The 25,862-nt window shown below is 40.7% G+C and overlaps 2 protein-coding genes across 10 annotated transcripts in view; one reads left to right on the top strand and one right to left on the bottom strand.

Annotated features, from left to right (window-relative positions):
- The window catches only part of ATXN7 (ataxin 7), a 161,742-nt gene extending 157,009 nt beyond the window's left edge, over positions 1 to 4,733 (top strand). For all 9 annotated transcript variants that reach the window (XM_084797130.1, XM_084797127.1, XM_084797128.1 and 6 more), the window contains one exon: positions 822 to 4,733. In XM_084797130.1, the coding sequence (XP_084653256.1) occupies positions 822 to 839 (18 nt within the window). In that variant the 3' untranslated portion in view covers positions 840 to 4,733. The remainder of the gene's footprint in view (positions 1 to 821) is intronic.
- Positions 4,734 to 10,536: 5,803 nt separating this feature from the next.
- On the bottom strand, positions 10,537 to 20,639 carry PSMD6 (proteasome 26S subunit, non-ATPase 6). The gene is made up of 8 exons (XM_084797146.1): positions 20,410 to 20,639; positions 19,654 to 19,859; positions 16,879 to 17,024; positions 16,445 to 16,664; positions 16,228 to 16,336; positions 12,939 to 13,107; positions 10,872 to 10,949; positions 10,537 to 10,743 (listed from the first exon to the last, which is right to left on the bottom strand). Exons 1-8 carry the CDS (start codon positions 20,552 to 20,554, stop codon positions 10,647 to 10,649), a joined length of 1,170 nt encoding a protein of 389 aa, XP_084653272.1. The 5' UTR covers positions 20,555 to 20,639; the 3' UTR covers positions 10,537 to 10,646.
- Positions 20,640 to 25,862: the final 5,223 nt, after the last annotated feature.

Here is a 25,862-nt window from a genome sequence, read left to right as displayed (position 1 = left end):
CACACACCCTAGGGAACCTGTGGCTTACAATTAGAGGATATATGTGATCCTTACAAAGTGTTCTCAGCTTTACAGTGGGAGGATTTACAGCTGCAGATGATCTCAGAGGAACTCTTGACATAAAAGCACTTTTAAGAACACTATTCCTAAAACTGGGTATGGGGACATAATTGTTAAATCCCAGCATTCTGGGGACAGAGGCAGGCAGTTCTGTGAGTTCAAGTCTAGCCTGATCTACATAGCAAGTTTCAGGACAGCCAGAGCTACACAAAAATAACTAAGTAAAGACTGTTTCTGGAGAAGTAGGAATCCCTACTTGGTGTTTCTTGTGGAGAACAATTTTAAACCGTGTTGCTTGGGTTGGCTAGTCTTTGAACAGAGACATAGGAGGCCCAAGACATGGCACTTGGTAGTCCTTCTCCCAGCCCCAAGTCTGTTCTTGGCTTCTAGACTTTAATTTACCAACCGGAAGGGCAGAGTTCCCTACCTGTGCTGTGGGCGGGGCCTTGGGTGTAACCACCACATCTGTGTGTTAGCAATCTAGTTCTGTTCTGAATTCACAACCTACAATACATTCAAGGACACAAATTTAAAAAAGAAAACTTAGTAGGCAAATACGAGAGCTGGAAACCGTGACAGCTGTCTCTTGTTGCCGGCTTTCTGAAGTAAGTCTTTACAAAGCTTGAGACTGGTTCTGTGGTGGCTCTCCCTCGGCCAACAGGTCAGTGGGACTTTAGTGTGGGAAATCCTTGTGTATACTCAGAAACACAAAACGTTTCGCCACTTACTTACCTATTTCCTCACTCCCTATTTTTTGAAAGCCAAAGGCACGTCCCTGACAGCTGACAGTACCACTGGAAGGAATACTCCAGACCTTTTTGAAGACAAGTTACACCTCTCCTCAGCACTCTGGACTCCATGATGCCTTTGAGTCTCTTTTCCCAAACTTGTGTGGGCCTTCAGGGTAGCCTGTGGCTGTTTGACAAGGCTTGCCTGAAGCTGTGTCTGAAACAGTGAGGATCATAAAGGACACTGGATCAAGTTCAGCCACCGGATTGCTTTCTCAGTGTTAAAGTGGTCTGGACTGCTTGCTACCAATCTGTGAGAAGTTTTTGTTTGTGTTTTGTTTTTTGTTTGTGTTTTTTAACTTGCAGCATATCATGGAGCCACTCTTGAAGTAGATTGGCTGGGCGCAAAGAATGTTCTGGCAAGAGCATTACTGTAGACTCTCCTTCCTCCTCCGCCAGAGGCTTTGTGAACACATCCTCATCTGTAGGTCACTCTCCAGCAGGTAGGTACCTGCTCTGGAGCCTGGAGGCCTTCCAAAGAGAGGGGAGTGAGGTGCCTCCTGAGTAGCCTCCTAGAGGATACTGGCTTTAGGTTTTTTATAGCAGTGTTCAGGAACAGAATACTGATGTTTGTCAAGGCATCATGATACAGTAGCCCAGCCCTTTTCAAGTAATTTGGGATAAGAAGCTTACCAAGTTTTCAGACTTAGGAACTGGTTTTAAGCTGCTGATGCCCGGATATTAAATTTAAAGTATCTCAAAAGGTTAGTTTTCATGGTACAAAAGCATGTGCGATAAAAAGAAAGTACGAGGGAGAATGAAGAAAAGAAAGATAGAAAGAGAGACAAGGAAAACTAGTTGGGTGATGAAAAGCCAGTTGGGACACTGGATTTGGGGAGGTGAAAATCATAAAGTGAAGCAACACTTAAAGGATTTCCAAAGAGACCGACTTCTTATTAGTGCTTCATGTTGAGCAGTGTGTCAGATTGGGTTGGTTGTCTTACTCGGTCTGCTTTTTAACATTTGCCTTTTTAAAGTTATTACAATATCCTTAAATATTTCCAAGGCATTACTCCCATTTCCTCTTTCAATATTGTTTGGAGAACCAAGTGTAAGTACCGTTGTCATTATGTCTGTGTCACAGCTTCTTCAGGCCATTAGAGATGTTTATTTTGATGCAGGTGGGCTGAGGGGGTTTGGAGAGCCTTGTGCGCATGCCTGTGGAGGGAGGTGGCTTTGTGAGGGTAGCAGTGTTTGCTCATGCTCACCTCCTCTCCTGTGGGAGTAACAGCCATCTTCCTTCTGTAATGTTTAAAGCTCTCTTAAGATTTCTTAATACCCCACCCCCAAAGAATGTTGAATGTGTTAAAACATGGCTTGAAAAGATGTCTACCAGTGAATTTGGGCATGATCTCAGGCCACTACAACAGCTCTTGCACAGACAACCAACTCCTCTAGCTTAGGAAGAGTACAACAGAGTGGCCAAAACAGTACAACTCCCAAGGCTCTTAGCCTTGTCCTGGCCAGTGTCTGGGCAGGGCCCAGTCACTGCATCCTTTTCCCCTACAGTTATTAGGTGACAAACTTGAGTTTCAGGGAATTTCAGTCAACAGCAGAGAGAATGAATAAATACTTGGTTACCAGCCTAATAATGTGAATTGCTACACTTACTCTTATTATGTAAGAACACAAAGACTTTATGCAGATACTTTAACTATAAATTAATGTAAAATATTGAATTTTTTTAAGGAAGGGAAAACAGAATCTTATTCATGTATTATGCAATCAGTCAGCGAATGTTTTAAAGTTAGCGCTAGAAGAGCTGGAAGGAGAGAGCACGGTTCAGTCGGATTGTTCCATCCGAGCGGTGGGAAGGGGCTGAGAGGAAGTCATTTTACATAGTAATTACTTGGTGACAAGTGCAATGGGGTGTGGGTAGAATTTATTTTCAGAGCCAAGGGGACTTGATGGTTATAAATTAAGTTGCTTTTAGTGATGGAATTTATAGACAGGTAATGTTCCGAAAGATGTGAATAGGAGCCACATTAGGAAGTTGATTCAGAATAAAGTAGATACTTAGATTAATGAGTGTTATAATTTGATTTCGTAGACTGGGGTTTTAATTGAACTTCATTATATCTCCGGGTAACACACAGAGCCTCGGGATTAGGAAAAGCCATTTTGGATTCTGCCTGCCACAAACAGACATATTCTAAACAGTGCTACTAAAGTTTAGACTGTTCAAATATTTTATTTTCTCTGACAACTACTTTTTATGATGATGAACAATTAAGACCATTTAAAATATGGGAGTACAAATATTTTTTTGAATTAGGTTAACTTGCAAAAACCAAATTTGCAGTGCTTGGGTTGTTTCTAGACAGACTTTGGTGTCAATTTAAAACCAAGATAATTTTTTATATTCTTTCCAATAGAATTCATGACAGCTTCTGCAGTTTTCTTAAACTATAAAAAACAAGTGCTGCAATGATGAACAAAGAATTATTTAAGAAAAAAAAAACCTACTTTTGTATCTTTATTTTGGAATTCTTGTTCTATTATAAATATGGAAGTATCCCTATTTCAGAAGACATATTTTGTTAAAAATGAATTGTACATATTTAAATATGTATTTTTGCACAGGTCTTTTTTTCTGATATCCTGTTTTGGTACAATTGAGATCATCTAGTATTTATTTATTAATTAATGAAAATAAATACCTTTTTATAATTTGAAGTGGTTCACTGCCAAGCCAATAGTTTAGAACCTGCCTCCTTTACAGTTAAGGGATGCCTCTGTTTTGTGAAGGTCTCTGTCCCTGTTAGTGTCTCGGGAGTGGATTCATACAGATGATGTGGACATGGCTTCACTCAGTTGCCTGATTTCCAGATAGACTACACGGAACTAAATGACACACTGCTTTTCTTTGTTTAGTTTGTGTGTGTGTGTGTGTGTGTGTGTGTGTGTGTGTGTGTGTGTGTGTGTGTACACGTTTGTATGCGTATGATAACACTCTGAGCACACTTGTGTTATTAGTATGTAATGTGGTTTAAAACTAATGGGCAAAACAAAACAAAACTGAAAGTGCCTGAACCTAGTTTAAGCTCAGACAGATACTCTTTAAAGACTTGAATGCTGAGTTGAACTTCTGGAGTTTGCTTTTTCCACCTAAATATTATTTCTAAAGTTTTAAGGGAGAAGTTAAAAGCCACCAAGGCTGGTAATTTTTATAAGGTATTTTAAAATTAAGACTTTTGGTTCACAGTAATTTAACTGGCAATGGACTGCCCAGTGCCACCAAGGGTTGTAAACTGTTGTCAGCCAGCAGCTGTTTGTTATTCCCTCATGAAATACAGAGTTTAAGATAGGATATTTAAAATATTTTGTATTAAAAAATACAAGAAGTACCTCTGAGAACATTGAAAAATGTTTAATTTGAAAAAAAATGTAACTTATAAAGGCAGCTGTCTTCCTGTAAGAGTTCTGTTGCCAAGGGATTTCTTAATGTCTCCATTCTGTCCTGAGTTGGGGAAAAGTTGGGCTTTGAAAAATGATTGTTAAAAGTTTCACTGTTTAAAAGAAAATAATCATTTTTACATCTTATGTAAAGCATTTTACCTTTTCAGATCACTTAAATGAGCACTACATACTGTCAGTGTGAATGCAGGGCCTTGAAAGAATTTTGCTCTTTCTTTTGTTCTGTGTTTTTGTGTTTTTGTTTTGTTTTGTTGAGTTTGGTTATTAAAGCAGTCTCCTGTGTTAACTGTGTGAACAGACATAATCAAGAGCATCTCAGCTGGACTTTGTGTTGGCTGCTGCACAGAAATGAACAAATGTCAAGGGATAGAAAATTACTTTGGATATTTAAGAGAGAAGAAATATATAGTCTATTTGTTTTGTAACAAGTTTCTGTAAATAAAATAATTTATACTATTTATAAGAAAAGGTTGTGTTTTGCTTTATGAGAAAGTAGTTTGTTGAACAAACATGTTACTAAATGGGCAATAAAATTAGGACTTCTCAATAAAATGAGGTTGGCTGCATGAAATACTTGACATGTTTCCGCCTTGTCTAGTACTTCTCCCATCAGCTTTACGTCAGACACTCTTTGCTTAGCCTTCCTCCATCACGGGCTGGATCTTCTACAGACCTTACAGTCTTCCCAGTCTTGGACAAACAGCTCTCTCTACCTTGGGTGAAATCAATCCCTGTATAAACAGTGTTTGTACCCTGGCCTGATCCTGTATATGGAGCAGATTGGAGACATTGGTAGTGAAGCGACAACACTCTACTTAAGCTTGCTCACTTGTGAATTTGATACGTATAGTCAAGTTCATGTTAGATTTTTACCTGCCAGACGGGTTTTAAATCTGGAGCTCATACGGTCTCTTCAATTGTTTGTGTTTTTGTTTATGCCCCGCCCCTTACCTGCCATACAAATACATTTTAGTTATATTCAGAGTACAACAGAATTGTATTGATAAAAAGTCATTCTAAATTTTCTGCTTAAAATAAAGGAAGCAACTCATTTCTACATGAATTAGCCAAACAGACTGACCCCTCAGTGCCTCGTGAACTTACCAGTTCCTTCTCTGATCAGTTAGTGAGATGATCCAGTAACAAATCCCCTATGGATAAGTCACAATGTCTCCAGGCTATCAAAGAAAAGGTTCAACTACCCAGTCCTTTCTTGATGCCTTTCTTTGCAGGTCATCTGACCCTGGGTGTTAAAAAACTGTCTCAGGGGGCAGAGCTAGCAGTTTTTGGATTCCACTGCAGAAATGCTCTCTGTAAAGAATGTGGAAACAGGATACAGGTGTGAGGAATGTGGAGTTATTCATGAAACTTGCTGCGCAGGAGGCGCGGACAGAGATGTCATGAGCCTTTATCCTTACAAAGATGCTTATAATGACTTACAGGTCACTGTTAAAGCCCAGAGAGACTTCCTGGGTCTGTGCATCTGGCCACTTAGGTCATTGCAGCATCCCAGAAGGAAAAGGCATGCTGGCCTCTTCCTATTTCCTGCATTGTCAGGCTCTCACTTCAAACATGTCTTTTTGCTTTCCATTTCCTAATAAAAAGGCTCTTCCTGGGGCAGCCGGATGGTCCAGTGGGGACAGGCACTTGCCGCCAAACCTGAAGACCTGAGTTTGATCCCTATAATATACATTGTAGATTAACAGACTCCCCCAAGTTGTCAGCTAGCCACACATGCACCATAGGCATGCATGCATGCATGCATGTTCACACACTAAATGTAATAAATTTTCAAAAGCAGTCTTGTAAACCACCTCCACTTTCAATCTCTTCTAAGAAATTCTTGATGTTCTTGTTGCTGCAAGCAGTCACTAAGTTAGACACTGATCTTGTAAACTTAATTATTGGGCCTTTTTATCTTTGTTTAATACAGCCAAAGCTCCAGGACCCAAGTTGAAACTTAATCTCATGAGTCTCAAAGTCAGATTTTTTTTCTGGAAGGAGGAGACTTGAACACTATTAATACTTTCTCTTAAAAAACTAAAACATCAGAGTCGCCTCCAGCAACTACTGAAGAGAGAAGAGCTGGGAGTTTGGGCCAAAAGTAAATTGCAAGGTTGCTGCACTGACCAGGTAAGCCAAGGGCAGGAAGAAAAGTAATTCTAAATCTTTCAAACACCTTGATGTCTAGTTATGTTCATCAGATTTCTAATTTGGCCAAACCTACCAACTGATGAGCTTTAGGTGAAATGTAAAATCTGCTGCACAGAAGGAAGTGCACAGTACATGAAGTTGCCAGTGGGAGAATCAGGTTAATACTCAGGTGGTTGCTGCCTGGATGGAATTGTAAAGTAGAAACAAAACTGTCTTTAAGCCACGGAAATGGCTGAATGTACCTGGAAAAATTAGTGGCATTATTATATCTGGCTTACTTTGCTTTTAAAAAATCATACCATGTATTTAACATTCACAAGTATTAAAAAGGAACTAAATTATTTCAACTTCATGCCAATTTACCTTTTCTATGAATTAAAGCTACCATAGATAAGTGTTAAGAATTACTTGACTAAATGTCCCGAATACAGGCTACTGATGTAACACAGATGCATTACCAGTTAAACATACTTGTTTGCCAGAATGGGCCAGGTGGTAGCTTGCATATAGAATCTGGGCATGAAGTATATGACGTTTAGCTTGACAGTGAACAGTTAATGTAACCCATTCAACATTTGCTAGAGAAGCTAGGCATAATTGCTTAAAAATTCACTCAGTGTTTAGATAGTGGCCCTACATTTTTTTTCCCCTTAGAATATATCTGAAGGGGCCCATGCAACTTGTGGGTGAACAGTGTACAACTTCGTGGCATCAGGAAGCCTCTCTTTCCCAGCTTTAGTTTTCTGTGGGACATAGGATAATGGATTCAGAAATTCCCTTCACTGGTTTCAGTTTTAACATTTAAAGACCAACAGACAAAATATCAAAGCTGGAAATGACCAGTCTGTGTAGTGTTACCTTAGTAACAAGTCTACATGTGTTTCAAACTTTAAAACTCCTGGGCAGTTTGATGTCACTGGCCTAGATGATTCAGGGAGCCATGTGGTGAGAGGACAGTGACTTCTACTGACACTTCACAGAAGCATGTTTCTACTAAGTATATCCAACATTGAGGTAAGCTTGTAAAATGAACCTCATGAGGAACGTGATTATAGCCCACTTTCTACCAATGATGAAATAGAATAAAAAAATGAAGTCATTTCTCTAGGTACACCGATGATGAAATAGAATACAAATTGAAGTCATTTCTCTAGATGCCAGATGGTCAGTACACAGGCCTAGAACTAGCCTTATCTTGGAAAGATGTGCAGTGTAACTTTTTCGTGTCTTGGGGCCATATTTCAAAGATGTTGGGGCTAGAGAGATGGCTCAGGCAAGATTAAGAGTATCTCCTGTTCTTCCAGAAGACCCAAGTTTGTTTCGCAGAACTCACAACTTCCTGTTAACTCCAGTTCCACTACTGGTCTAAATGAATCCCACATACTTGTGACATACACTCATATGTACATACATAAACATACACATAAAAACATTATTTGTTGGATTTTGGTTTTATTTTCAGCTCTAAGCTGACACTTGGAATCTGTATAATCTTAAACTATATAACAAGGCCTCCAGTTTTATATTATGATACATGCACATGGAGGACACAAAATAGTGTTGAATATTTGCAGAGAACTCTTCTTATTCTATGCAGTGGACAGTTTTAATGTATTTCTACTTTTAAGTGCCTGGATCTTTCTCAGTGAGTATTTATTACTTTGCATGAAGAGAAGGAAAGCATAATTTCCTCCCCGCAAATTTGGGTTCTGTTACTAGTGAGTAAAAGTTAAAGCTGAGCACATTTTAAGTAAGGAAGAAGTGGACAAGGCAGTCTCTGACCTTAAAAGCCATAGTTGTGATCCCAACAGGCCAAGTTGATTTGAAGAGCAAGTTGAAAAGAACCATTTTTTTTAAACTGGCGTTTCAGTCTTACTCTTTGAATAATGTGGAACTCTGCTGGTTAAGGTTGAAATCTGATGTTTCAAGATAGCCACAGATCTGTAAGACTCCGTTTCTCAGCAGAGTTCTCTCTTCCCCGGATCTGGGTACCCCAGATTCCCCCAATGAGCATCACATGGCCCTCAGGGAAGATAAAAGGCTTGACTGGCTCCTGATAGAACCTGTTCAGCAAATACCCGGGAATCCCCAGGTATTTTTTCCTCAAATACTTTTTTTAAATATATAATTTTATTTCTTTTATGTTCACTGGTGTTTTGCCTGCATGTATGTCTGTGTAGGGGTCTTGGAAGCCTTGGAACTGGAGTTACAGACAGGTGTGAGCTGCAATGTGGGTGCTGGGAATTCAACCTGGGTCCTCTGGCAGAGCAGCCAATGCTTTTAACTGCTAAGTCATCCCTTTAGCACCCTGAACCCCACCTAATGTGTATCTTGATTGAGGTTTCCCCTCCCTCATCTATTCCCAGTTCTTCCTCTCCTCCCTGCCATTCACTGTCCTTTCTCTCATTAGAAAACAAATTTCTAAGAGATAATACAATGTAAGGCAAAGCAGAAACGAACCCATCAGAACTGGAGAAAACAAAAAGAGCTCAAGAGAATGCAGAAAAACGAGAGACCTACTCGTTTGCACAGTCAAGAAATCCCATAAAAGCACTAAACTGGAAGCCATAATACATATGGGGAGGACCTGATGCAGACATGCTGCCTCAGTCTGATTTCATGAGCTTTGCTTATGTTGGTTTAGAGGGCCTTGTTCTGTTGGTGTCCTCCGCCCCTTCTGACTCACACATTCTGCCAGCTCAGTTCCCTAAGCCTTGAGTGGGCGGGATTTGATGGAGACATAGGGCTGAGGAACACAGTAAGTTCTTACAGAGGCTGCACCCAGTGAATACTTCTTTCATTATTAAACCAATTTTTACTTAATCTTGGCCTTTTGGCCAAGAAGCAGGTAGGAAGAATGCACTTCTAGAAATCCTTAACTGGGTACTTTAAGTGCTTTAGAATTAGCCAATAAGAAGTCTCCTTCCTGCCTACCACCCACCCTTCAATAAGCTCCTTTCAAATCCCCATACATATTACCCTTCCTACACACCAGTGACCACTCTTTCTGGGCACATGATCTTGACTCTGAAAATAATACTTCTAATATTTTAGCAAGGAGTATCTTATTTATAGTCTGGGTCTCTCATTTCCCATCCCATTGTGATTCAATTACTGTAGTTTTTCACAGCAAAATTATTACCAACTTTCAGTCAAGTGAGATTTGTTTTCATTAATATATATTAACAGGAGGCTGGAGAGATGGCTCAAGAGGTTAAGAGCACAATTCCCAGCAACCACATGGTGGCTTATAACACCATCTATAATGAGATCTGGTGCCCATAATAAACAAATGATTCATACACATATTAATAGGTCATTCTTATGAATAAATGTGTTCTTTAAAACACCAGAAACTTTTCCTCTCTTGCCTTTTACGATAAAACTCATAATTTGCCCCATCAAGACTCTAGAATAATAGTTCTCTTTAACTTAAGGGATCTTCAACCTATTTTCTCATACTCTCCCCCATTTCATTCTAATGTTTTAGCAAATCTTGCTACCTCTACCTTGTGACCAGAACAAAATGGCACAACAAAACACTAAGCCCAACCTGCTCATCCTTTACTTAGTTTCCTCAATGTCCCCTGCCCACCCCACGCCTTACACACACATTTACATGACCTCTGCGCTCTTGTAACTCACAGAAGGTTTCCTTTACAACCCATATCATGTTTATATGCTTTTGTATCTTCATAGTTCTGGACCCCTAGTTTAGAAGGCACAATTTTGTTTACTTCATGATCATTGCACTCCTATTTTTCAAAATAAATACTCATTTCACTGAGTACCTAGAGGGGCAACATTTTTTGTTGTGGTGGTTGTTTTACAAGACGGTGCAAGAAAAAGTTCCTGTTTATCTTCCTTTCCTATTAAGCAGGAACTGTTGAGTTATGGTTTAGAGTACTAATAATCCTATACTCTAAAACCAAGAGATAATGGGCTTGTGTTGCCTCCCTAAATTACTGGTAAGGCAGAATCCTAGTGACCAATTCTAACTGTAACCTTCACATCATGGACCACATAGATAGGCAAAAGATAAAGACCATTTTTCATTAATAATTCAAGTGGCATTAGTGTATCCAATACTTAAAAACATCTATGTTTAGGAAAGAACTAATCAGAAACAATGGCATATTTATTTGATGCTGTTGAAGTGGGCACACAGTGAAGAAAGTTATGAAAGCTTCAAGTAACATCTGTAGGGGAATACATTTTTAGGTGGTTTTACATGTTAATCACTCTGGATAACTTCTGAACCCTGTTTAGCAGCAAGTCTCCTTTCTTGATGGTTTCTTGGTACTGCCAGTTCTTGCTATCAGGTCTATAAATAAAGGGAAAAATTGAATTATTTAGCAGCCACATGACCCCATGACAAGAGCTAGCCTACTTGTACACACAGGCCCATGAAGTCCCCCATCCTCAGCAGTAACTGACAGCAAATAACAATACCTGTTGGTTTCTACTATCTCATTGACCTTATCGATTTTGCAGTGTAGTCTTCCCGCAGCAATAAATCTGGACAGTTCCCTGATTCACAAAAAGAAAAAAACCAATATACCATTAGTTTCAGAAAACTCATAAAAAAACAAAACAAAAACAAAATGGAACTCTGCCTTACAGATGAGATTTCATTTTCTTCAAGACTTCAGCCAAAACATACACAGCAGAGACATCCCTGATTTGTTGCACCCTTGAGTCATCTACTAGAATAACCCTGGCCCTAGAAGTATTAAAAACTACCACAAGTGTAGATAACAAGTGCTCAGAGGAAAATGAGACAGAGGAATAAACTTCTAGAATCAACAAATCCCAAGTCCAAAAAAAACTGGACTGGAAAAGCACCCTGTTTCCTTTCCAACCCAGTCTAGTTTCCTCCCCTCACTTCCTTATGCTGTCCCACAACACAAATGAAAAAAACCTGCTTTGAATCCACTTCTCCACAAGACTTAAACACTACTACAGCAGCTCTTAAAGCTACTGTCACTTCAGTACACCTCCTGGTAAGCTAAGCACTGACTGGGTCATCTTGCACTGCCCCTTAATCCTAGTGAAGGCTGTAAGAACCTAAAGGAAGAGCAACTGTAACCTGAGCTTTCAGGGTGCTGCAGCAGGGTGATTGCTTCTGTGATTCCATGCAGGCCAGGGCTACAGAAACACACACACACACACACACACACACACACCTTAGTCGCAGAGTAAAAGAAGAAAGCACATGAAACTTTCACAAGCCACTCCTTCTACCAGCACAAGAGAAACACACCTGACAAAACCTTCCATGGTGACACACCTGGACTTCAGAGCAGATGAATTCAGAAGTAAAACAAAAGCAAAACATGGGGTACTGTCCTATGCTGTTAAGGGTCGCTTGAAAAGCCATGAATCCCTCAATGGGGCTTACAGTTATTTAAGGTCTATACATTTCAGTGAAGGTAAACTCTGCTATAAAGCAAAGCCTACACAAGTACTTGTAAGATCTTAGGGACATCTGTTGATATCTGAAACTTGCCTGGAAGTGATGTGTTCAGAACATGCACAAAATAAAAATCACTGTACTATTTATAATTTCTTTGAATTTTTTTATAATTAAAAAATACATGCCACAGAAGAGAATGGTAAAGTTAAATGAAAAGCAACCTAATTTGAGCCATCACTTTTCCATTGTAGACTATGGACAAATCATCCACACATACCACAGACATCTTTAACCACACTAACATTGTCTCTTCCCTACTGAACAGTCCAGTTGTCATGTAGGTTCCCTTACTATTTAAGGCACAGCATGTAACCATGTTGCTCTCACGGTAAAACCCCTCCAATGGCATCCCATAGCACAGAGATCCAAATTCCATGCTCTACACAATGAACTATAAAGCCCTAAGTCAACTGCTATACCTCAACTATGGCACAGCCATGCTAGAAATTAATTTTTTAGTTCCTGCCAGTATCTAAATTTGCTCTCATTTTTAAGCTGTTTTGCTATTTTTCCTTTTCCACATAAGGAGATTTTTCACATGACTGACATTTCTCATGTCAGACCAAACCTGACCTCCTCAGGCACGCCATATCTAAAGCGAACAGTTCCCACTGTATATAGACTCCTGTATTGCTATTTGAGTGAAAGTGCACAAAGAGATCTACAACAGCTCCAAACATGAACAGCTCAGCATGTGTTGAATCAGTGATTCCAGTAGTCAGTCCCACATTTTGTCATCAACCTAATGAAAATTATTACTCCAACATTATCAGAGGAAATACCACTAAGTATAATGTATAAAATGAGGCCTGGGCAGCACTATGAGCACAGTGCAGTGTGGTCTTCTGCAGCCCGGATGAAACTGGTGCAATTACTTAAGCAAAGCACTTTCCATGCCTTGCTTTTCTCATCTCACTGGAAACTGTATCCCAAGGAAGGCAGATAAGTGTTAAAATAACACTCAGAAACGTTCATCCTTAAAACTGAGGGAGGCAATGTAAATTCAGAAAATGTCGAAGGCAGTTTAGATTTGTTAAACTTACTGGTCAATGAATTCCACACCGACACCGAATGCTTCTGCCATGTAGCCGAGGGTTAACGACCTGTATGATTCCAGCAGCTGGCTGTATGCATGAATTCTCATTTCTCTTACATAGTATCGGTAATGAGGTGCAAAAAGCCAATCCTTTTTCATTTCCTGTTCCACGATTGCTATAATAAATAAGATGACAAATTACCAGGCTTCCTCTCTTAAGACATTAGGCCCAGGAGCTTTGAGTCCAGTATCCATTGCTATCCACCCAATAACAATGGGCAAAGCAGCAAAGGCAGGTTGACCATGGAACTGTCACCAGATTATGGCAGTGGGGAACATTTTATATACTGAAGCAAAATTCAGTAACTTTCACTTACAATTATAACAGAAACAGGAAAGACACTGATAAATGAAAGACAAACCCTAAAAGAGACATTTTTATAAAGTCACAAAACAAGTATAAAGAGTGATGAAGCCTATTATAAAAAAACGAAGTTTGAGAATAAATTATTATAAGCTACAAGGTTTGTGTATCAGTACACATAATTTGATAACAAAATTGAGTAAAGTGTATATAGGATACTAATGAGCAAATCATAGGAATATAAATTATCTTACTAAATATTATATACTTCTGCTCTGGTTATTAACCCATGATGCTAGATTAGTAAGTTCTGTAAAGAACATGGCAGTGGCAGCATGGTGGGGAAGCCCTCCCTGGGCAGTGCCTGAAAAGAACTCTGAGAAACTGACTAAGCAAAAATGATTAGACAGCACTGTTAGTAAGTACAGCCTTGGAAATAAAAAGATAGTCCACAGTATAACTAAGCTGAGGAATAAGAAAGACTGCAAAATGTAAGGGGGTAGAGACAAGGTGAACAAGGGACGCTAGTGTGAATAAGTTGAAAACCTAAGGTGAAGCAAGAATTTGGGGTTTTCTGTTTGGCAGTTAATTCTTTTTTATAATGAGGGTAAAGAGTGAGGTTCAAACATACTGTGACACTGTTCAAGTTGGGTCTGCCCATCAGACAATCAAAGATATCAGAGAAGTGTCAGGCATGGGTCTAGTATTTGACAAAGGTTCAGGACTAGAACTAGAAATGTGTAGTAGACAGCCATCCAGATATATTTCCTAAAAGAAGACTGAGACAAGGCATGGGCAACCAAAAGCAGTTAGTCACTGAGAAGTCTTGTAGAAGGGAAGGTCCAAAGAAATCAGAAGTCCTGAAAAGTGAAGGATGCCCAGGGACCCGTGAGACAGGATGGGATCAGGCTATTAGGATGGTGTGTACACTCTCACTAGCAATAAAGTGCCTATGACAAATAAAATGTCCTTTTTCTCAAACTGCCTAAAATTCTACTAAAATATGGAGATGGAGTCTTTCAAATACTATAAAATAATGAGCAGCATAAATGGTATGCACACAAACTGGCACAATGGTTCTAGGGGGCAGCATGGTCAACGTGTATTGATGTTTATGCAAAACGCAATCTCTTAGACTCCACCTAAAGCACTAAGTGGGGCAGCAGCACTAGCTGCCTGTTCAAAACAAGATGACTTTTACAGGGTTGAGTTGAAACCATAAAGATTTTCAACCAGTAGACAATAAATTCAGCAACACAGTACACTTGGGAGCCCTTCAACAACTGGAAGCTCTATGCAACTTGACTTGGTTAAACACTGTGTACTTAGTCCATGAAAGCCACTTACACTGTTTGATGGCAAAAGCCCACTGTTGGTCCAGTAACAAGAAGTTTCTTCACACCACACTGTGAAGGGAACAAGCAGGCTGGACAACAGCCTATGACCTATCCCCACAACACGGAGGCATTGCTTAGTATTTTATGAATGCTTCTGAAGGACATCCAGAAACTTGCTACCAACTGCTGCCTGGAGAGAACACTTGCAACACCATGTTAGTGCTTTAGAGGACCCTGATACAAGGTTGTCTACTGCATACCTGACTTGTTTTAATTGTTAAAATATTAAGTACCTGAAAGGATTATGTAAATAAAGGTGTATGGTTTGGGCGAGGTTAAGACAATGCTTTTCACTCGTGGTTATACTCAATTTCTAGAAACAATCACACACTACCTGGCAGAGGATTCTACTCCCATTTCAGCTGAAGTGTTTTAAACACATTAGTCTATGAGACTTAGAGAATCTGTCTCACAAAACCCAACAAGTTTTATGTGGCTCATTAGTGCCAATAAAAGACAAGAACTTTATTGCCTTGTGCATTTAACACACTTGGAAGTGTTTAGATTTATTAAATCTAAAAGCTTTCACCCAAAACTATTTGAATAAAAGGTTGACGGTAAGCATGGGCTGAATACCCAGCACTCAGAAGCTGCCAAAGCCACTAACTAATTTCACTACAAAGATCACACGCTTCCCTACAAAAGCATCATCATCATTTGTCACTCTATTTTCCACAAAGAACTCTTTAGACAAATAACTTTTTGCAATCTATAGCATATATGAGAGAATACACATCAATGCATCTTAGGATCCTTAGTAAGTTTGGGGGAAATAACTTGGGAAGGACGCCCTCTATGATCTTAATAATTTAGTCACCAGCAACAAGCCAAATGGCCAAGAGCGAGTACAGTTGCTCTAAAAGAAGCAAACTCATGTCCACTGGGCTCTGTAAACTAGCTGTGAAGACCTCAAGCATTTCTCACAGACTGTGTTTTTAATCCACAGGCCTAGAATTTACACTAAAAAAGAAGTCCTTGAATGCAGTGATGATTATCTAATATCAAATGGGACGAGGAATCCCCTACATCCTTCACCATATACCTAAAACATTTGCTATATTCCTTGAGACTAAACCTCACAGTCAGGCAAACTCCCACATCAAAGAGACAGACAACAAATATTTTTAGGCTTTGCTACCACATAGCTCTTTGTCATATATTCTTTTTCTATTGGTTTCAACACTGCATTTAAAAACAAAAACAACAATTAAAAAAAGGCCAGTGAGATAGCTCAGCAGGTAAAGGCATCTACTGCTAAGCCTGATGGCCCCAGATCAATCCCCAGGACGCACATGACGCAAGAAGCAACCCCTGAACGTTGTCTTCTTTCGCACATGCATCAAACACGTACGTACACATCATTCTTACATTTGGGGAAATATGAAAACACACTGAGTTTGCTGACCTTCCTCTAAGCAAAACAGACAGAAATTAAGACCTGCAGCTATCAAGCCAGGGCATCTGTTACAGGTGAAGACCCAGCTTTGCTTATTTACTACATGATCGGAAGATGGAGACAGATAAACAAGCCTTACCTAATGACTGGAAGAAAACTGAGTACCGGCACTCATAGAGCGAGAACAGGTACTGCCGAACTGCTGGAAGACTGTGTAACACTTCAAGAACCTCTGCTCCTTTAATGACCTGGGCATTAAAACAAACAGCGATAAAAACTACTTTAATGATTTTTGTTTTTAAATTAGGAAAGCATGAAATTGTCTTTAAAATGGCATCGAAGGTTTCATTTGTTACCTTTTCCCTGAGATCTGGTCTTTCTAAGGCAATCATACTGACGTAAACAGTGTAAGTCACAAATGTCTTGTAATCCATGAGCTCGTAGGATGTAAATGTAGAAACTGTGTCGAGAAAGAGCTCCGCTGCCTGTTTGAAGTCACGGATAGCCACACAATACAAACCTTGGTACACTTTCAGCCTGTTGCGCCTGTCCCAGTCTCCGCCTTCTTCTATTAGGCTACCAAATAACAAAACAAACACAAAAGGCTAATTCTTAAAGTTTTTTTGTTTTGTTTTTTAAGGCTTTTAAATGAAGCATTTCATTCAGTAAAGTATGGTAACTTTTTGACCAAACTCCATGGTTGTAAACAAAATAAAACGGGGAAATGTGGGCTTGTCAACTTATTATTACAGCCCATAACCTCTAGAGTCACACCCACTGCTAAATGTACCTTTTGGCCTTTTCTGTGTTTCGAGTGATGAGGTCATTATCCATATAAAAGAGGCCGATCCTTAGGAGATAGAATACAATATCCAATCGGTGACCCAGGGCGACAGTCTTATCATACGTCTTTCGAAAGGCTGTGAGAGCTCCCTCCTGTCAAATTCAAGACCAAAGGGGAGAAAAGTATACAATTTAGCAAAGCCATCATCTTCCTGAATTGTCCTGAAAGAGTGCTTGGGGAAATAGAAAGTAGAGCTAAAATGAGATTGTGGTAAAAGGGTCATTGTTTCTTCAGCTGGGGAAAGGGTATATTTCACACTGAGAACAACATATGAAAAGCACACAGTATACAATGTGTTTCTGCCTTCAACAATTACACTACTTCTAAGTGAGTTCACTATAAATTATTGATAATTTTAAGAGACTCGTGTCACTGATTATTAAAACGCACAGAATACATGCATATATAATTTCATCTCAAAGATCTGAAATAAAGCGATTCTACTGCTGAACAAGAACACTGATAAAATCGCATGTTTATACTTGCTGTTTTTCAGAGCATGACTGGCTAGTCTGTTTCACAATTATTTGTCACACTTCGTAATGTATAAAAGGAATAGTCAGAGCGGCAGCAGGTGCTCCTAGTACCCAGACCTGAGGATCCAATCCTATTCCTTCCTCACTAGGGAACCAGGGATTTAGGGAAAAACAATGACTCTAAGTTTGCAGACTGAAGTTAAAATAGCAGGTGAGTTTATGCCATCTTGTAACAAAAATAAAGGTATCCATGTGCTCACATTAAAAGGATGAGACTGTCTTAAAGGGACCTCCCTAACAAATCAACAACAAACTAAGCATCATAAAATCACTCATGATAAATATAATAATAAAAAAAACACTATATCCACTAAACATTTAGAAACACTTAATAAAATACAAAAATTGAACTTTCTTTTAGGGAGAATGCTGCTGAACCAACATAGAAGAAATACAACATTCACACACAAGCATTGCCCGATGCTGACTCAGCCCTTATTCTTGATAAAATTCAGGACTTGATGCAAATCTTCAAGTCTCTCATTCACATATACTGAAATCAAACCATACTCATGCTACTTTTTGCTTTTTTCTATATTTCCAAGTTTCAAAAATGACCAAATACTAAATTTTTAATTTTTAAAAAATGTTTTAAAATCGTTTACAATTTAAGGCCTTCCTTTGGGCTGGTGTCTACGTCTCTAATTAGCACTAAGAAGAAAAACATTATCCTATTTCACATAAGGAAACAAGCTGCAGTAGAAATACAGCCAAACCATCTGATCCAAGAGCTCACACTATTTTAAATATTGGAACCATGTTATCCTGTATGTAAATACCAAAGAGTGAATCTAATATTAGGATTATGTAGAATAACTGGCCATGCATGGAAAAATAAATGTTCATTGCCCCAGAAATTTCACCTCCTGGACTAATCAATCTCTTAAGAAACACTTGACTGGTGGTGGTGGTATACACCTTTAAATCCCAGCACTCACAAGGCAGAGGCAGGAGGATCTCTGCGAGTTCCAGGACAGCTAGGGCTACACAGAGAAACCCTATCTCAAAACAAACAAAAAAAAGAAAGAAAAAAGAAACATTAGCATATATACACAGAAGACATGAACATGTTTTTCAGCACAGCAATTTGTTAAAGAAAAATCACTGTCACAGCTGCTTAAAGCAAAAGCAGCTGAAACAATGTGTGTAGCTATGAGAGCTACTCAGACAGTGCATTAGGCTGTTAACAAGTTCTCTCAAATGCAATTATAGATGAAAGGAAGATGAGGACCCGTAGAGCACACAGTGAGCTCAAGCACATAAAATGTGTTCACTAGTTTTCTACAAGACAAACACACGCCTGTGCATAACTGCACAGTGAAAGAGGCAGAAGACTTGGTTATCATCTCTCAAGGCATAGGATGAGGGAAAGCTAAGCAACTGCAATCATTCAATGAAAAATATTACTAATGTAAATCTTTGTAGATTTATGTCTGAGTGTGTTGCCTGTCCTTCCGTATGTCTCTGGACACTGTGTGCTTGCCTGGTGGTGCCAGTGGAGGTCAGAAGAGGTTCGGGTTAAATCCCCAGGAGCTGGAATTTAAGAGAGCTGTATGCTGTCATAGGGTGCTGGGAATCAGACCTGGGTGTTTTCAACCAGATCCATCACTCCAGCCCCCTACTGTAAACCTTTTAAAATGTACAACAAATGCTTCCCAAGCGAATAAGTGAACTACTGAGAATGCCCCCAATGTGGTAAACAGACTGACTAAAACCGCTAGTCGTGCCCTTGTTTTATCCTGAAGATTATTTTTTATTATTTTCAGGTATGTGGGGGTGGGGTTACACATGAGGCCAGGTGCCCTTGGAGGCTAGAGGCATCAGACACTTTGCAGGAGTTGTGAGCCTCTGGATGTGGGTGCTGCGAGCTGAACTTAAGTCCTCTCTCCAAGATGGCCTTGGAGTATGCACTCTTAAGCCTCAGAGTCATCTCTCTAGCCCCATGTACATTTGCTTTTAATGACACAGAACTGAGGACTAGTGCACACCTGGCTACTGTTAAGAGAAGGGAGTCGGTGCTGCGACATTGTCATGTACTTCCTGTCTTTGTACTGACTCTTCAGTGCAGGTAAACCCGAGTATCCGCCTTTAAAAAAGCATTCACTTATTCAGTGGCTACTACCCACTCGCATTGGTCCCCGACGTCAGTCTGTACCTCCAGGGAGGAGAGAGCATCTGCACTGACCTTGTCACCTATCAGACAGAGGTACTCTGCTTTTGCCATCATTGCGTCTCGAATTTCACTTTCTCCCAGATTCTTCTCTGCATCCTCCAACTCCTCATCCAAGCGTTTCAACTCGTCCTCATTCGCCTTCTTCATTTTACTGAGGAGATCCACGTCCATCTGCCAGTCGAGGGATTTACACAAGGCTTCATAGTAAGGAGCCATATCTAAAAGTCAAAAATCACGCACTGTGAGGCCGCTTGTTTGTATCTGCTTGTTTCTTCCCAGCCCACCAAAGGTCAGCCGGCAGGTGCCTACCCACCGTGGACCTGGGGTAACCTGGGGTAACCGAGCTATGGTTCTGCCTATGTGGGAGGCCTGCTTGAAAGCCAATCTTAAAGGTCTGATCTCTACTAAGGCTGCAGGGGTTGGATTTGCTCTGGCCGGCTCCTGTTCAAAGGAGTCCTCACGTCAGGGAAAGGACGCATACTCGACGTGCACTGCAAGTGACAGGACCCAGTTTTCCCTTAGTTGGGAGCGAGAGGAACAAAACACTGACAAACACACTGTCAAGACAAAAGCCGCGGAGCCTTTGCTGGGATCCTAACCGCGACAAGCAGGCTTTCCCCAGCGGGGAAGGACCCACTAAGGCAAGCTCCTTTCGGCGCCAGGAGTACTTCCTATGGTTCCCCAAAACACCCCAATGGGAGACACCCAGGCAGAGGCACCCCGAACCGCCCCGGCCTAGGCCGCTGACTCGGCGCTTGCTGGCCTCACTGTTTTCCCGGACGGCCGCCATCAGCTCCTCGCGCACCGCCGCATCCCCGCGGTGCTCCGGCAGGCTAAGCAGAAAGCGCAGCTGCGCAATGCGCAGGTCGGGGTTCTTGGGAAGACCCTCTTCCTCTAGGTTTTCCAGCGGCATGGCAACGGCAGAGAAACGAGCCGAGGGCTCTGAAATCCGTCCTGGACCGCCAGCGGAAGCGGGAGGAGTCGGCGGGGAAGGCGCCCGGGACCGCCAGCCTGACTTCCGGTCGCTGCTCTGTCTCCACCGCCTGCAGCGTCACCTGCTGGACATCGGCAGGAGCACCTGGCGCGGGCTGAGCTTTTTCTTATTTTAGCGGCCTCTGAGGTCAGAGTTGGACCCTGCCTTTATTTCTTGAATCTCTTCTCTCTTCCTTTTTAACTATTTTACTTCTGTCACTTTCGCAACGGATAGGATCTGTAAATCCTCTAAGAACTAGAAAATATAATACAAATGAGAGAAACAACTCAGCAAGCAAACTAGGACAGAAAGAGGTTTAAAACATAGTCAGCTAAGGTTACATAACAATTACATGGCAAGGCCTGAATAAAACATATTTTCTTTACCTTTAAATCCATATTCTTCCCTGTTCTAAGAAAAGACACCCCATATTTCCTAGTTTTAATTCAATGACATCTAAAAAACAAAACAAAACAAAAATGCTTTTACACTATTCATAGTGAGTTTCAGGCCGGCCAGGGTAACATAGTAAGACCCTGACTTTAACAAAAAGAGAAATCTATCTAAAGACACTGTCTAGCCAATGATATCAACGTCTAGTGAGATTCTCTTCTTCACCTTGGATGAAGTTCACAGGCAGACGGCAATCAGGAGAACTGACTTAGCACTGTACTTTGTCTTACAGCCCCAACCTGCTTACTGGGTTTAAACTCTCAAAAAGCCCTGGAGCATGGACCATGGTCTCCTTTCTCCACATCACCAGCAGGAGTGCTGCAGGCCTGAATGGACCTGTTTTCTTCCAACGTGTATGTTTTGGTCATTTCTGGCACCGTGATACAATACCTGGGGGAAGAAGAAACTGAAAATATTTACTCTGGCCTCTGATAAAGCTATACCTTCAAAAGAATGCCCCAGTGACTCAATACATCTACATCTTCTATGGTGGTTGAAAGAAAATGACCCCGCCCCCCCCTTCCCCCCCCCCCCCCACACACACAGGACCACAGGGAGTGACACAATTAGGAAGTGTGGCCTTGGAGTAGATGTGGTTTTGTTGGAGGTGCTGCAGGGCTATGAGGTAGTCTTTGAGGTCTTAGAAGCTCAAGGCCTTTCACTTTCTACTGCCTGTCACTGTAAATCCAGATGTAGAACTCTCAGCTCCTTTTTTTTTTTTTTTTTTTTTTTAGCAATTTCCAGAAATTTGCTCAATCAGAACTGGTCAATACCCAGAAAGTAACAGTTCACACCAATGCCAGATGCTTTTTTCTTTTTGATTATTCAAGATAGGGTTTCTCTGTGTAATCTTGGCTGTCCTAAACTTGTTTTGTAGACTGGGCTGGCCATGAATGTAGTCCTGGCTATCCTGGACTCGCTGGCCTTAGACTCACAGAGATTCATCTGACTCTGCCTCCCTGGGTGCTGGGATTAAAGGCGTGAACCACCATACCCAGATCTAATGCCAGATTTAGAGAGATGCAACAAAGCACAATTGACAGGGCAGTCAAAGGTTGGAAGCAATTCAGGGGTACATCACGATGCAGACCTTGCAAATACCGGATCACCTCCAGAAATCTCTCATGCCTACTGAACTTCCCCAAATCAATGACTCCTGACAGCATGTCAGAGGCTGGAAGCAGTTTTGGGGTGCATCATGGTACAAGACCTTGAAAATACCAGATCACCTCCTAGACAGCCCACATGCCTAGTGAGGTCCCTTAACAGGGCGGCTCTTGGCATGTAAGCCAGCCCCAATGCAATGCTTTCCTTTGTAAGAGTTGTGGTGGTCGTAGTGGCTAACAGCAATGAAATCCTAAGATACCTTCTACTAGCCCATTCAGCTGTGAACTCAGGGCATTAACAAACTGATCAAGTTAGTCTTCTTGTGAGTCAATCACTTCTCAATAGCACTAGCATCTGGGGACCAAGCCTTTCAAAACATGAGCTTTCATAAAGCATTTCGTATCCAAAGAACAACAGGGTGGTTATCAAATGTGCTGCCTCCATACTGGGCTCCTAATAGTGTGAGCTCTGTCTGGTAGAAAAACAAAACAAAACCATGAATGACGACAGCCATTCAGAGTTTTCCTCTCTTATTTTATTTATTTATTTATTTATTTATTTATTTATTTATTATAATGTATGAGAAGACTGAGTCAGCTGATCCTTGAGGCTCATTGTTCTGGCTTAAGAAGGCAAAGGAATTGGGATTATGCTGTGGGCAGACATTGGGGCAAGTAGCAGGGTGGGAACCAGGCCCTAGTGGTTCCAGCATCAAGACACATGCAAAGGAAATGCCCCCCCCCCCACACACACATGGTTACTCATTTTATCCATTTTTCTAACTTTAGTAAGATGCAAGCTACATTATAAATAAGCTTGCTTTAAAAATTACATGAACCTGTGATACACATTTCAGCTCCTAACGTCTCAGGAATCAAGTTATTAACTTCAGGCTAAGGCGCTAGCTTCATTGGCAAAGCCGCCATGTGAGTACAACAATCCGAGCTTGGCCTGCAGAACCCGCATAAGAAAGCAGCGCAGCACACGTGGTTAAGCTTAGCAGTGAAGAAGCAGAACAATTGGACCTGGGCTGCTTGAGCTCTCACTTCTGTAGCTCAGCCTAATTGATGAGCTCCAGGCCAATGAGAGAATGTCTGAGAAAACATGCTGGACGGTTCCCAAGGAACTACATGTAAGGTTGGCTGCCAGGCTTGACATTCATATGTGCTTACACACACACACACACACACACACACACACACACACACACACTTTGCTAATTGCTTTGTTAAATTATTTATGCATTAACAAGAATGTTTTGGATATTGGAAGCATTTATTTTAACAGAATTGCATATTTGTATATATATATATATGTGTGTATATATATGTATATGTATATGTGAGATATTCCTCTTGAAGACATATATGCTATGTAGATTTTAAGAATATAGCAGAGGCACTAGAGGTACAGGGAGGCATTTTTCAACCCCTCATTCATTTATGAATCAGCTGCCCCTGAAGCTGTAAACCCAGGAAGAGAAACTTGTGCCCCAAAGAGCTTTCCAAGGCCCTTATACATTCAGTATTTATACATATCTGAGAAGTTTCATTTTTTTCATATTTGAGTTAGATTTTATCCTTCTGACTTATGTCTGCTTTGTGCAGGGAACTTAGGTACTACAGGGAAAAAAATTCACAAGGAGTGATACAAGACATTGCTGGTTGCCTCTGAGACTACTGACTTATCCATTTAAGAGACATGATATAATCATCCCTAAACAATGCATAGCCCAAGATACACAGGTCACATGGGCCAGCACCAGTGAGAGTGCAAAATCTCAGAAGTTCTGCCCCTTCCTAGCTCCGTGATGCCCAATGCCTACTCTCCTTCAGGACTCACTTCCTAGTCTTAGCAAATGGGAAAATATGGCTAACACTAACTGTACATCTAGCAAGTGGTTGTCAAAATCATCTTTATTTAGGGGCATTAGTATTATTTTGATAAAATTGACTTGAGGAACTGGCATGCCAATTGACAAACACAGTCTCAGTCCATCTATAAACTCGCCCAGGAAATAAGATGTTGAATATTTCCCTACTACCATTTCTACAGATACATCTCCTCTCCAAGCAAGCAGAGAAGACTGAGATAAAGACTGAGGGCTAGTGGCTGCCTGTAGCTGAGTCCTGCTATTCTCTCCTCTACCTGTAGAATTAAACCCAGCAGCTATTTTCACCCATAGTTCTTTTGAACACCATAGGGATGCCAAATGGTCTCTTGACAGAACCTGTGCAGCCAAAGAAAGACCTAGATTATTTCGGGGGTCATATATATGACTCTCTTGTAAACTTATAGCAACATTAAAAACATAATTTACACAAGCAGAGACTTGGTGGCATTGCCTGTTGGGTATCCTTGGAGACATATACTTAGATGCTAACCTAGAGCAAGATGAAGATGACTCCAAGGCTCAGGGTTAGGCACCTTCCAGAATAGGGTCCCAGTTGTTTTGGTTGGTGCTGTTGGCATGGCCTGTGACATCAGTATCTTCAGGACTCGGCTGATGAACTTGTTTCCTGGATTTGAGTATGTAGCGTTTGTAGTTCTTTTCAATTATAGATACTGTTAGAACACATTTTTTTTTCCATTTCGTAGGCTGTCTCATCACTTTGCTGATGGTTTCCTTTCAATTTCGTGCAGTCGTATTTGTCAGTTTGGGGGAGTATTCTTTGTGTTATTGGATTAGTCTCTGAACGCCCCTGCCTATGTTCTGATAGCTTCCCCTCTGACTTTCATCCAGCTATTTCAAAACTTCAGGTCTTATATTCACTGCTCTGATTCTCTTTAAGTGATTTTGTTCAGGGTGGGATATGCAGGTCTAGTGTCACTCTTAAATGGGAATACATCCTGTTTTCTAAGAACAAGTTTTAGAAGAGGCTGTGGTTCTGTTTTTTTCCTAATGAATACCTTTGACACCTTTGTTAAAATGTGGGTGGTTGTGATTGTGTGATCTTACTTCAGGGTACATTTTAATCCATTAGTTTACATGTATGTTTTCATGTCAGTATCAATTTTTCTTACTGCGTCACTGTAGTATAGTTTGTGGTCAGATATGGTGATGGCTTTGACATTGTTGTTTCTCCTTTGGATTGCTTTGGCTGTGTTTGTCCCTTAGTGTTTCTGCTTATATTTCAGACTTTTTTTCTATTAGTAACACCATTGAAGTAATGAAGGATTCGATCTGTGCTTTAACCAAAGAAAAGTAAGGATCTAGGGCCATGCTGTCCTGAGGATCATAGTATCTTTTGTTTCTTCATTCCTTGGGCGTCACCAAAATATGGTTTATTTGTTTGTTTTGTTTTGTTCCTTTCCTTCACTGAGGAAAAAATATGGAATCAGAAACCCTGGGTTTCCGTCTTAGCTTCTTTATTTTTCTGGTCAGTTGGGCTGGGCAGGTGATGATTTTTCTAAATATTTAGTTTCTCAGTCTGTAGATCATAAACTCTGCATCTGCCTTCCTCACTGTGGCTGTGCAGATTGGATGTGAGTGAATGTTTCTGACAATCTGCAACGTCAGTGTTGTCAATTACCACTGGCTCTGAGATGGCAAAGGGAAAATGTTCTCAAGCAAGGCTGATTGAGAGTGTCCTTAAAGATAAGGAAGAGACAGCCAGGCGGTCGCTGTGGCGCACTCAAGGAGGCAGAGGTAGGCTGAACACTGTGACATCGAGGCCAGCCTGGTCTA

Source organism: Acomys minous (genome assembly GCF_964271855.1).
Source record: "Acomys minous genome assembly, chromosome: 9".
NCBI classification, from domain to species: Eukaryota; Metazoa; Chordata; class Mammalia; order Rodentia; family Muridae; genus Acomys; species Acomys minous.
The sequence above is the reverse complement of the archived record's forward strand: the minus strand, read 5'-3'. Positions and strand labels throughout refer to the sequence as shown.

Bases quoted from the DNA above. Each gene is read 5' to 3' on its own strand.
- PSMD6 (XM_084797146.1), bottom strand. From the start codon at position 20,554: ATGCCGCTGGAAAACCTAGAGGAAGAGGGTCTTCCCAAGAACCCCGAC. The intron at 17,025-19,653 runs GTCAGTGCAGAT...TGAATTTGACAG, and splicing joins TCTGTCTGATAGGTGACAAG to GAGGGAGCTCTCACAGCCTT. The intron at 13,108-16,227 runs GTAAGGCTTGTT...TATTTATTATAG, and splicing joins AGTTTTCTTCCAGTCATTAG to CAATCGTGGAACAGGAAATG.